Below are 12,523 nucleotides of genomic sequence, written 5' to 3'. Positions count from 1 at the left end.
GCCTTGAATGATTTTGAAATCATCTCATTTCTTCTAGCTGGTCTGGGATCTGAATGTGATTCCTTTGTTACATCTGTGACCACGAGAGTTGATCCTCTCTCCATTGATGAATTATATGAGCTAACAGATGCCCATATAATTCATCAATGGAGAGAGGATCAACTCTCGTGGTCACAGATGTAACAAAGGAATCACATTCAGATCCCAGACCGGCTAGAAGAAATGAGATGATTTCAAGGCCGAATTATATGGAGAAGCATATCTGATTGTGTATAGATGAGTCAAGGCCGAAATGTATTTAAATTTTGAATCTGTAACAAACTCTGCTATATATGAAAATGCCTTGAACCGTGAATGGTAAGGCTTGGAAACAATTTCAATTATTTGTTTTTAACAGAATTATGCCATCAACAAGAAATCAAACACTCAAGGAGCCATAAGAAGAATTCACACATTCACTAGTATTGGAAGAATTTGTGAAAATGGTTGGAGTAGTGATTATCCTTTGCCCTTGCCACCAACTTTTAGTTCTTTGGCTGAGGTCCAGGGTGTTTGTATATACTTCATGGCGAAGGATCAATATGGTTGTCGCTTCTTACGGAAGGTGTTTGATGAGGGAACACGTCAAGATGTGGAAATCATATTTGACGAAATTATTGGTCACGTTGTTGAACTTATGATGTATCCATTTGGCAATTACCTTGTGCAGAAGTTGTTAGATGTGTGCAATGAAGAACAGAGAATGCTGATTGTGCTCATGGTGACCAATGAGCCAGGAAAACTTGTCAGGATTTCTCTACACACGCATGGGAAAATTCTTCATATGTCACTAACTATATCTGTAATTTGTGTAGGGAATTGATATTCTTTGCAAGTACAACTATAGGTAAAGCGCTGAAAGTCTGAAACAAAGCAATGTTGCCAAAGGAAAGAAGCAAAAGCAACCATCTTAGGCTCTGCAAAGGATTTGGAAAATCTATGGATTTAAATGGGTTATAGTGTAAATGGAGAGAAATTGAATCAAAGATGAAGGAAAAGACCCACCAGAGGATAAGCATTAATGGCAATCTTTTGTATTCACTTATTCTATTTTCTGAAAAGACTTAAGTTGCTAAAACCCATGTCATGACTAGGAAGACATATTTACTGGTGCAAGTCCTAATATTCCCAGTATTCATACCAACCAAAACCTAGGTACAAAATTGAGATGATGACATTAGAATTTAGAAAGATCAGTGATCATTGCAAACACACAGTAGCCTCCAACTGGTCTATGTTTTTTTAATTAAATCACCATCTCTCTTTTGCCTCACGTTTTGCAAAACTCATGTTAGAAACCATGACAAATGTTTACGTTGACAAACTCCAAGGAGATATCCATTATGATTGACACCATATTCAGAATATGGTGTCAATCGTAATGGATTCTTTGAGAATATCATATTCTCAAAGAATCCTAGTTGAAGATAATTTTCACCTAATGAAAAACCGAACATAAAAAGATGAAATACTGTGGCTATTGGCTAAGAACTTAGAACAGAGAGTCTGCAATCAAAAGAGTAGGTAACATAAAAGAAGCTCAAACCTTTTCTATCTAGTATGAATGCATGCAGCCAAAAAAACAACAACAACAGCAGCAGCAGATAGAAGCAAGCAACATGAAATAGAGAGAGCGATAGTAGCTGGTGTTGATGACATCGATTTCATGAAGAGTAACGGAATGCACGAGCTCCTTACGCTTCTGGAGCTCGAAGAGTTCCCTCCTGGCTAGCATTGCCAATGGGGTGAGAGAATGATAGTTTTTTTAGATATATATATATATATATATATATAAAAGAATGTATGTTAAATGTTTATTATGTTTTAATTTGAAAAATAAAAGTAACATATGAGAGTGCTTTTGAATTAAAAAAAATAGAATTTTTTTTTTTAAAAGATCAATGAGAGAATTTTCCAATCTTAAGAGATACGGTTCCTATAATCAAACATTTTGTCATAATTTACAAGTCCAAATTTTTTATCTCATATATTATTTTTTTATGTTCTTAATATGCATATCAAATTTTGTTTAAATCAAATATTATTTTCTTTTCGATCAATAAACTTATTTTTTATGTATAATTTTATATCACAAAAATTTGGAATTTAAACATTTAGTTAATGACATAACATTTTATCTTTATGAATACATTTGCTTTTCTACCTTTTTATGAATACAGTACTAGTGGAATGAGATTTTTTTGGGTGAGTATAAACTAAAAATAAATAAATGATGTCCCCATCCAAGGTTTTCGTATTACATGTATTTTCTATTAAACATGGATGTCTTTATTAAACTACATGTATTTTTTATCAATTATATGGACACCCAAGAGAAAGGAATTGAACATGGATGTCTTTATTGAAAACACCAAGAAGCACCATTAGATTTTGATTTAATTTTTATTTATAGAAAATTGATTTTGTTTCTAGTACTACAATGTGATGTTCAAAATAAGAAAAAAGTGAAATTTTCCCACTTAATTTTATTTGGAATACAGTGGTTGAATGAGATTTTTTTAGGTGAGTATAAATTAAAAATAAATAAATAGTGTCTTTGCCCAAGGTTTTTTTGTATTGCATGTATTTTTTATTAAACATGGACGTCTTTATTAACTACATGTATTTTCTATCAATTATATGGACACCTAGGAGAGAGGAATTATTGGAAACACTAAGAGGCACCACTAAATTTTGATTTATAGAAAATTGAATTTGTTCCTAGTACTGCAATGTGAGGCTCAAGATAAGAAAAAAGTGAAATTTTCATACTTGATTTTATTTGATTGAGGCATCAGAGAATGTGAGACTCCAAAACAAAACTACGTTTCTAATATGTATAATGTACTGTATAACATAAGCAAATGTAAAAACTAAAAACCCAACTTTTATTATATTACATATAATATTGCTCCTTTCTGTCTATACAATAGACAACCTAAATTTCCTAGGCAGGGATTGCCTAAGCTCTTGATTACTTCCAAGTTCCAACATGTGCCCCAATCTCTACCTCGACCTCCAGACCATGAATCATCCCCTCTTATAAGTATTGAGTGACAACCATTACATGCTATAGCATGACTCTTCAATCACCAAGAGAAAACCCATAGCACAAACACATTCAAGTTGGAAAATAATTTAATTTAAATTTCAATAAACCTTTCTCTATTGATGCACTAAAAACAATTTTGCAGACCTAAGACAAAACTGCCAGAGCAATAAATCCAATGAACAGCTCCATCAATTTCTTATTGTTTTCCTCGCACCATCAATTCAACAATGCTTGCAAATGGAAGATAAAATGATCAGGGACCACGAGCCGTAGCAAAACAAAAACAGCCTGAAGCCTGGTCATCCGGTATCATCCCTCCTCCTTTGCTTGTATCAATTGCTTCTAACATTCTCACCACCTCATCCATTTCCGGACGTTTATCTGCATTTGCATCCCAGCATTTTCGCATTATACTTGCTAAACCACTCGGACAACATCTGGGGATTTCTGGTCGCAAGTTCTGTCAATAAAACCACAGAGTGTGAAACTCCCTCAGAAGATTTAGATGTCAAACATTTACTGTATAACAGAATTCATTTTGCCATTTAAAACTTTTATTTTCTGTAAGAATTATTTGAGAAATAAACAAAGAAAGTAATCACAGACTCAATGTAACTAGCATCATATGCAAGCTGACAATTTATAGTTAATGAAAAGTTAATGAATCACTTCTATGATTAAAGTTAAAGGAACTTCTAAAAACATGCATAAATCAATAAATATAAAACACACATTCAGTCTTGTGATTCCTCTAGTTAGCATGGGCTGAGTAGATAGACTCTCCTATAAGTTTTAAATAATAGGATTAAAAACAGAAACAAAAAATAAAACCATAAGATCAATGTTTCAAATGGCCAGAACTAGCAACTATAATGAGCTTTCATATCGTTTTTCTTTTCTTTTTTTCTTTTTTTGGCTAACAAGCTTTCTTCAAAGTTGAAAGCAAAAAGAACTTGCACCAGTGATATAATATGCTGAAGCTAGTTAAAAATCACACGTAAATCATATAACTCCTATTAACATCAGTAGCATTCAAAGGCACTACTACATGCTTTAAAATGGATTAGTTACAGGAACATGTTCATCATTTTATTCTTAAATTCCAAAGATGATATCCTAAAAATGTATAAGTGCTCCTCCATCAACTGGCAGTTCTAATGCTGCTTCTTTTTTCCCTGATTAGTAAGTTACACGCGCACCTAGTGGATCTTGAATCCATGAGCTCACCCTCCACCTTTCTCTTACAAGGGAAAGAGGTGTCATTTGAACTAGAGCTCATTGATATCAGTTCTAATGCTATTAGAAACAAGCAAAACGGTACCATTCCCAGGTGTTGTCTGAAACCCACTAACTCAATGCAATGGCAAAGCTTTCACAATTTAAATATTGATACAAAACTGATAGCAGATACCAGGAAAAAATTTCTATAGAGATAATTTATTCATTAGATGAACTGACCTGTCGAACTACTGCAGATGACACATCAGCGAAGCTAAGATCTGGGTAAGGCATATCACAGCAATAGATTTCCCATAAGCATATGCCAAAGCTGTAGACATCACATCTTCGATTGTAAGGTTTACCATCAAGAACCTACATAAAGTTCTTGTTAGTTTTATATAGTATACCATGAGAACTTAAACATGTTATCTCATCAATTATTTATTAGAGGGTTGTGTGTGTGCGTGCGCACGCGAGAGAGAGAGAGAGAGAACAAACAAACAAACAAAAAGAATTTGTAATTCAACTGGAGCCCAATAACGTAAGAATGCAAATAATTTATTTTTCTACTTCTTTTCAAGTTTGATTCAAGTTTTTATTCACTTATCTTTATGATAGTTCACATGGGGACACAAATTCTGAGGGTCCAACCAAATAAATTCTACCCCATAATAGAGGAATATCTTTAACAACAATAAAAGTTGGAAAACATCATCCAAATCAAAATTGAAAACAGGTCATTCAAAGTACTCCTAAAATTTTATAGTCTCCTTGGCTCATAAAAATCATTTTAGTAGAATGACATTTCTATTTTCTCACATGTTGATGTTCATCATAACATATAAAAGTTTCAGCTGTTGACTATTTCTGCCCCCACAAAAACATTTAAAGATAACATATAAGGTTTTGGCATGATACCTCTGGTGCCATGTATCCAAGGGTACCAGTTTCTCCAGTCATGTCCCCTGGATTCTGAGCTTCAACCCGGGCAACGCCAAAATCAGCAATTTTTAGAGTTCTGTTAGCATCAATTAACATATTTTCTGTTTTGACATCACGATGTACAATCTTCTTTGAATGTAGATAGCTAAGACTGCAAATCAGAAAGATTCATCATCAGTTTGTCAATTTTATTCACATTTCTTGCCGACTGAAAACCAATATATATATATATATGAACTCTTATATAAGAATGTCAGAAATATTTTTTGATAATAAGAATGTCAGAAAAATTGGAGCTCACCCTCTAGAGAGATCCAAAGCAAGTTGGACCACAACCTTAAAAGCAAGTTTCTTGCGCCTATTTCTTATCAAGAACTGTTTTAGTGTCCCACCAGGGAGATACTCCACAACAACACAACATGCCCTAGAAGGAAGGGAATTGTGACCATCAATTGAAGGGTTTTTAGAAGGAATCTTAAGATTTGAAGTTCCCATTGAAGCTCCAACAAACTGTAATAAAAAATTATAAAATAAAACTATTATAACTGAAAAGATTATGACACACAATGAACTAAAAATTTAGGTCCTACCACATTGAAAAACTAATGTGTAATACAATTTTGTATTATATCTTATAAAGTAGGTAAGGAAAACACCATAAAGACAACAATGTAAACTTTCACAAGTAATACAAAATGGAAGTAGTGAAGTCTGGAGCAGCCACAATTAACGCTAATTTAATTAATCACGTAGATGTCAATAAATTGAACATAAGACATTGAAGATATGAGTTTTACTTTTGTAACATTAGGATGGTCAAGCTTGTGCCAAACAGCAACCTCTTGCTTAAACGATGCCCGCAGAGCAGCATTTTGAGCACCTGTATTAATACCATCCTCCCCCCAGTCCAACAGCTTCACTATAATATCAAGCATGAGAATGTGGTGAGAAATTGACATCAAAATAAATCTAGTGTTAAAGAGCTACTACTCTAAGCTAGCAGAAAGAAATGGAACCAATCCCGCCTCCCCCACCCCAAAAAAAAAATAATAATAATAGTTTGACCTCCTTTCAGATTAAGTCATAGATTTTTAATTTTTCCAGTTTAGATCTTTATGATTTACAAGATATGTCAGTGATAGCCCTCCATCCATTTGACACTGATGTCATTTAATCAACACCCAAAATCTTCAAAGCCAAACACAACACTCCCTCTCAAATCACCCATATCACACCAGAAACCACCACCCGCAGCCTTCTCATCACCCAAACTTTCTTTCATAGCACCCTAACCCCACGGGAAGTCAAAGCCCTGCTGCCTCCTTGAAAAGTCTGCTCATCCTTCCATTTAAAACCCAACTCAACCAAGGCTCAACTGCCTCTATCCATACATTTTTAAAAACTCGGCAAACCCACTTCGCACCACTCAAAACCCACAATCAAACAACCTCCATAACAATTCCATGGCAGCCAAAACTATATATCCCATCACCCAATCATATGCCCATACCCAAAATGACCTTTTTGTCACTCATAATCAAAACAACCACCAGACACCACCCCATCCCACTAGTCCACGGCCAAAACTGCCAAGACCCATACAACCCCCAAATCCCCATAAGCGAAATCCACCACTCACATTGACAACCCAAAATTCCCAAAATAAAAACCAAGAAACCCAGGTGACTGCAGAAGACCAATCAACCCTCACTTGAAACCATTTCACTGGCTATCCAAGAAACCACACCTACACCACCACCCAAACCTACCATCGTGACCTAAAGAGGCATGGACACAAAAATAGACACCAACACAACACAGTACACGAGACATGACAACACAACAATTCTTGAAAAATTAGGACACAAAATGGTAGTAATACAACTATATATATACACACACACATACATATATTACTTTTTTAATTGTTGTATTACCACTATAAAAGATCCTACCTAGTGCACAAAGCTCCCACTTTTGGGAGGTTTAGGAGAGGTTAATGCTGCCTACCATGACCTCTCCCAAACCCTGCAAAAGTAAGAGATTTGTGCATTGGGTATGACCTTTAAATAGGTAACATATATCCTTAGGTATATTTCATTTATTTTATGCATATTTTATGTTTATTTTAAAGTTTTCAAAATAAATAACAACTATCAAAATATTAACATCAAAAATCATATGAATTTTTCAAAATAGTATATATTTTTTCCACCCACACAGTGAGGACACATGTAGTGGAGTCCTTGGCGTGTCCATGTCCTATACGGAATGACCAGAGCTTTTGAAGTGACCAAGCTTCTTAGGTCACTCATGATCCCACCAAAAGCCAAGACCCATTCATTGCTATCACACAAGTGTTGAGGAATCAAGATTGTCACTGACTTGCAGTGTTGCCTAAGAAAAAGCAATAGAAAAGAACATTTTTGTAGCCACTATCCATCCTAAAGCCATCACCGAGCCTGTACACAAACTCACTCACCCAATCATTTCCCTTAGGCCACGACAGTAGCCAAACCATCACTATTTCTGTATTTCATGGGAGCATCAAAGAGAGAAATAGAGATGGGTCATTCAAAGGAGAGAGAGAGGGCGAGTGGCATCCTATAATTTTCAGGTAGCTTATCTGCTAAAGGTGAGACAAAAAGATAAAGTCAGCTTATTTTTAAAAATCTAGTTTGTTACTTATTTGGTAAAAGGTGAGACACAGAAAAATTTTGAAGTTTTTTTTCCCTCCATTAGTGCCATCTTTATAGAGATGACGGGAGACCTCATTTTGTAATTGTTTAAAAAGATTAGGACTTTAATTGAAAAAATTAAGAACCCAAAACTTAATCTAAAACAAGGATAAAATTCCTTCTTTTTTTTTTGTAATTTCCCCAAATTTTTAATCAATATTGTATCCTAAATTAAACACAACTTAATGCATAAATTTTTTTTTTTTTGATAAGTACAACTTAATGCATAAATACCACAATGATATAACTTAGCGGTTCATAAATGTCACAAACACAATATGATAACTAACAAGTCTTCTTTCAACAACTCACAACACCCCCTTCCTTGCCCCAACAAAGTAAAAACCCAAGATCAAAATTTACCCTTAATCATTTTAAAATCAAACCAATTTATTCACAATTACTACCTACCACCTAAATTTTCAAGAAGTAAGATATCTATGCTAGTGTTATAGGAATTCTAACAAAAATTTAATATCATTGGAGACTCAAATTTGCTCACAACTGCAAATGATGGGGAGCGTCATTTCTATGGTTGCAAAATGCTTAGTAGATAACAAAATACCTATGGTACACAAGTTATTCTACATTTGCATCAAGATGGAAAGTGCCATGAGTAAAATCATGTGGAGCACAATTAACAAACATACAATGCCAAAAAAAAATACTTCTCTACATAACAAACAAAAAGTCACTTCCCCATAAAATTACCAAATCTTTTTCGTAAACGCAAGACAAAAAAATTACCAGAAAATTACTTCCCCATGGCACACACACTATAAAGTATAACAAGAAAAAAAAATTCAGAGTAGAATATTTAAATAATCAATGAAAATTACTGAGAAAATCAATTTAACAAAAAGCAGAGCAAAACTGGTTCAAAATAGGCAAGAACAGAACTTTTTACAAGCTACAAGAGTAACAAGATTATTAAACTGCAGCTTGGTGTCCATTGTAATAACCATAAGTGACAAGATGTCGGTTTCTAGAGAAATGGTTTGGATATTTACAAGTCTGCATAAACTAATTCAATAGCGAATTAAACCCACTCAGGTTCTCATCAACTTCCAATCACATAAAAAGAAAATAACACAGCCTTAAATCATTTATATCAATCTCAACCACAAAACCCAAAAGCACATGATTAGTATTAGTTAGAAGCTAGAACTCACTCCAGCTTAAATTCAAATTTAAACTAAAAACCCCAGACAATAAGATGATGTCTATCAATTAAAGCACTCTCCATTTCAAAAGAAAATCAAAATAAATTGGTACACATGTTTTAAATTTTGTTCTCACGTTTCTTTGATAAATCTCAATTTACCACCAGAGGAGGCTAAAACAACTCCGAAAGCTCATCCTAAGGGCTAGTCATATCAAACTGATACCAGTGTTACATAGAAGATCTTTCTACAAGTCCACATATTTTTTCCCATACATATGCATGTAAAGCTAGAACATGATGACAGGAAAATACAAAATATATTAATAGGTGGGCAAAATTTAGCTACAATTCCTTAGGTGATGTACCTTAGATTCCCTAAATAAATTCAAACGCATAGCCACATTGATCAATGCAATGCAAACAGTGTCATTTTTCCCAAATAAAATTAAATTCAATCGTGTGATTATTGACCAATGCAACCACATGGTTGTGAGAAAACTAAGGTACAGCACCTATGTTTGCCTTTAACAGGCAATTATACCAGGATGTTCAAGCTCCAAAAATCACGTCTCTGATTGATCATAAGTATGGAAGGCAAAGGCGGGGAACATTATAAAAATCCAAAAAAGCTATAAATTCCAGACATCCTAATCTTTTCTGCACCAAGAAAAAGAAAAAATACAAATGAGAAGAAAAGACAATAGAAAGATCACCTGCAACATCTTGGTTATCATAAGTACCCCTGTATACAGTACCATAGGTCCCATGAGCTATAACATATCTGATATCCATTTTAGATAAATCAATCTCCCACTCTTCTTTGGGCCTTTGGGAATTAGCGTTTGTCGAAGACCAGACCTTGCTCAGGTGCCTCTCCAGCTGCAAATCCAAGCTTTTCAAATCAATTTTATCTGCTCTGAATATCATTTCTTTGCTACTAACACCTCCTGTACCCTTCACTTTTGAATTCATGCCTGCCTCTTCATTATCCATCTTCTTTAGTGTCTTAATACCTCCAATATCCTCACTTGCTCTCAAATCCATCATAAAGAACCCAAATTGAAAACCTCAACTACCCAATCAGAAGCCTCAAATTCCAAAGAAAAACAAAGAAATAGCAAAACCCAGACACAAATTTATCTATTTGTTATCTTAAAAAATCAAAATACCTATTAAATCTTCATCATCATCATGAAAAACTATAATGCTCTAAAATTTACAAACCCTCCTCCAATCAACAATAAACTTTATGCAACAAAGCTTTTCTCAGATGAAAGAACACCAACCAAAGAAAAAAATTATCCAATCAAAACCCAACCTCAACAACCCAATTCCTATTCCAATTCCCTCCAATATTGACCTGACAACCTAAAAATCAATATTTGTAAAAAGCCCACCAATAAGAAAATCAAAGAAAGAGAAAGAGAAACGCTCTTAATTAGTATTTAAATTAAAAAACAACTGACCTTACTAGTTCAAAACCCCAAATTTCCTCATCACCAACCATCTTTCATTTTTTCTCCATTAAAAATATTTATATATCTATATGCATAACTAACAAAAACAAAAACAAATAAAATAAAAGTAAACCATTATGCTAGAAAGCTAAAGAAAACGACCCATTTCCCACCATTCCACAGCCAAGACCGAAGACCCAGATTTTTAAATAAAAAAATGAACTTTCAAGTACAAACTACAAAACCCACCAAAAAAAAAGTTGACTTTGAAAGATGGAAAGCGAAAGGAAGGGAACAAAAGGGTCGGCAGGGAATACGAAAAATCAAACCCAAAGGCATTGAATTTGAAAGCAAATAAGAAAGTCATCAGGGTCCCATGAGTCCATTATCATCATCGTGGTCATCAGGCAGGGGCTCAACTATTCCAAGAAAGCGAATTGTCGAAGAGGGCTCGTTTGGTAAACGAAAAAACACGACATGGGTACGCGGCGAGAGGGACCAAACTAGGGTTTTTGCGTGGTGGGTCTTGGAGAGAATTGAAAGAAGGTAAAAGTCCAACGCAAAAACCCAAGGCCAGAAAACCAAGGAAAGCGTGTTTTATATATATATATAGAGAGAGAGAGAGAGAGAGAAGCGCGGGGCTTCTGATATTTGAGGGCAGAGAGAGAAAGAAAGACAAGACAGAAAGACAGATAAAGATAGAGAGAGAGAGGGAGAGCGAGAGAGACTGTTTCAAATTAAATTCAAAATGAAGGACAAAGGTACTAAAGGAGCGTACAAAACATGTATGTGTATATGTTTGTTCCTCGTACGGGTCTTTTTCTTTTTGCCAGGAACACAACTTACAACTACATATATATGTGATTTTCTTTTTATTTTATTTCTGGATAAAAACGCATATGTGATAATTGGTGGATAATAATAATAGAATTTAATAAGGTACCATATTATTTTATATTTGGTGTATTAAAAAATATCTGAAAAATCTATATAAAAGTGGTATTATATTAATTACATCATTAATAATATAATATATAATTATTATTTTGTAAACTTATTACGGAGTATTTTTTAATATCCAAAAGTACTGGAATTTTTCATATCTATTTGTCGTATGTGTAAATGTTTAGGAATTGAGATTTGATGCAATTAACCCCTTCCATCTCACAATAATTATTTATTAATCTTAGTTTTTTACTTTTTCTCTTTTTTTATTTTATTCAATAGGTAAGATTTAAATCTCAGCCACTCATAGCAATTGCATCAGGTGCAATACTTAGGATATTACACATGTCCTTCCTTAAAAGTTATCATGGCTTTTGAGTGTAATTGTAGTGTACTTTTGTGTTAGAACTCATTTCTCTCTCCCTTGTGTGTGTGTGTGTGTTTGTTTCTAAAAATAAATAAATAAATAAAATAGGTAATTGTCCCACGTTGTTTAAAAGAGTGTGTTGTATGTAGTATAACTTGGCACACCTTACCTTAAAAGTTACCGTGGCTTTTAAGTGGAGTTGTGGTGTGCTTTTGTGTTAGAACCCATTTCTCTTTCCCTTGTGTGTGTGTGTTTGTTTCTCCCAAAAAAAAAAAAGATATTACACATGATCTCAATCCAGAGTTCGGTTCTATACTTCTATTATGTATGTAGCTAGATCTGGAAAAACTAAGGGATATCCAAGAAGTGGAAAATCTTCATATCATGCATGTTGCTAGATTTGGTAGCACAAGGGGATATCCAAGAATTGGAAATTTGTAAATGTAGTACCCTCTTGTGTGTGTGTGCTTGTTTCTCCAAAAAAAAAAAGGATATTACACATGATCTTAATCCAGAGTTCGGTTCTATACTTCTATTATGTATAATGTATGTAGCTAGATCTGGACAAACTAAGGGATATCCAAGAAGTGGAAAATC

The 12,523-nt window shown here is 34.1% G+C and overlaps 1 protein-coding gene and 1 non-coding gene across 2 annotated transcripts; one reads left to right on the top strand and one right to left on the bottom strand.

Moving 5' to 3' along the window:
- On the top strand, positions 1-140 carry LOC115951048. The gene has a single exon (XR_004083186.1). It is a non-coding gene; the product is annotated as a small nucleolar RNA Z247 (small nucleolar RNA).
- Positions 141-2,904: 2,764 nt separating this feature from the next.
- On the bottom strand, positions 2,905-11,300 carry LOC115994575 (serine/threonine-protein kinase STY13-like). The gene is made up of 6 exons (XM_031118778.1): positions 9,871-11,300; positions 6,052-6,173; positions 5,556-5,764; positions 5,231-5,405; positions 4,550-4,684; positions 2,905-3,551 (listed from the first exon to the last, which is right to left on the bottom strand). The coding sequence occupies exons 1-6, from the start codon at positions 10,202-10,204 to the stop codon at positions 3,345-3,347; spliced, it is 1,182 nt and encodes a 393-aa protein (XP_030974638.1). The 5' UTR covers positions 10,205-11,300; the 3' UTR covers positions 2,905-3,344.
- Positions 11,301-12,523: the final 1,223 nt, after the last annotated feature.

The sequence above is a fragment of the Quercus lobata genome, chromosome 6, assembly GCF_001633185.2.
Source record: "Quercus lobata isolate SW786 chromosome 6, ValleyOak3.0 Primary Assembly, whole genome shotgun sequence".
In the NCBI taxonomy this organism is placed as follows: domain Eukaryota; kingdom Viridiplantae; phylum Streptophyta; class Magnoliopsida; order Fagales; family Fagaceae; genus Quercus; species Quercus lobata.
The sequence above is the reverse complement of the archived record's forward strand: the minus strand, read 5'-3'. Positions and strand labels throughout refer to the sequence as shown.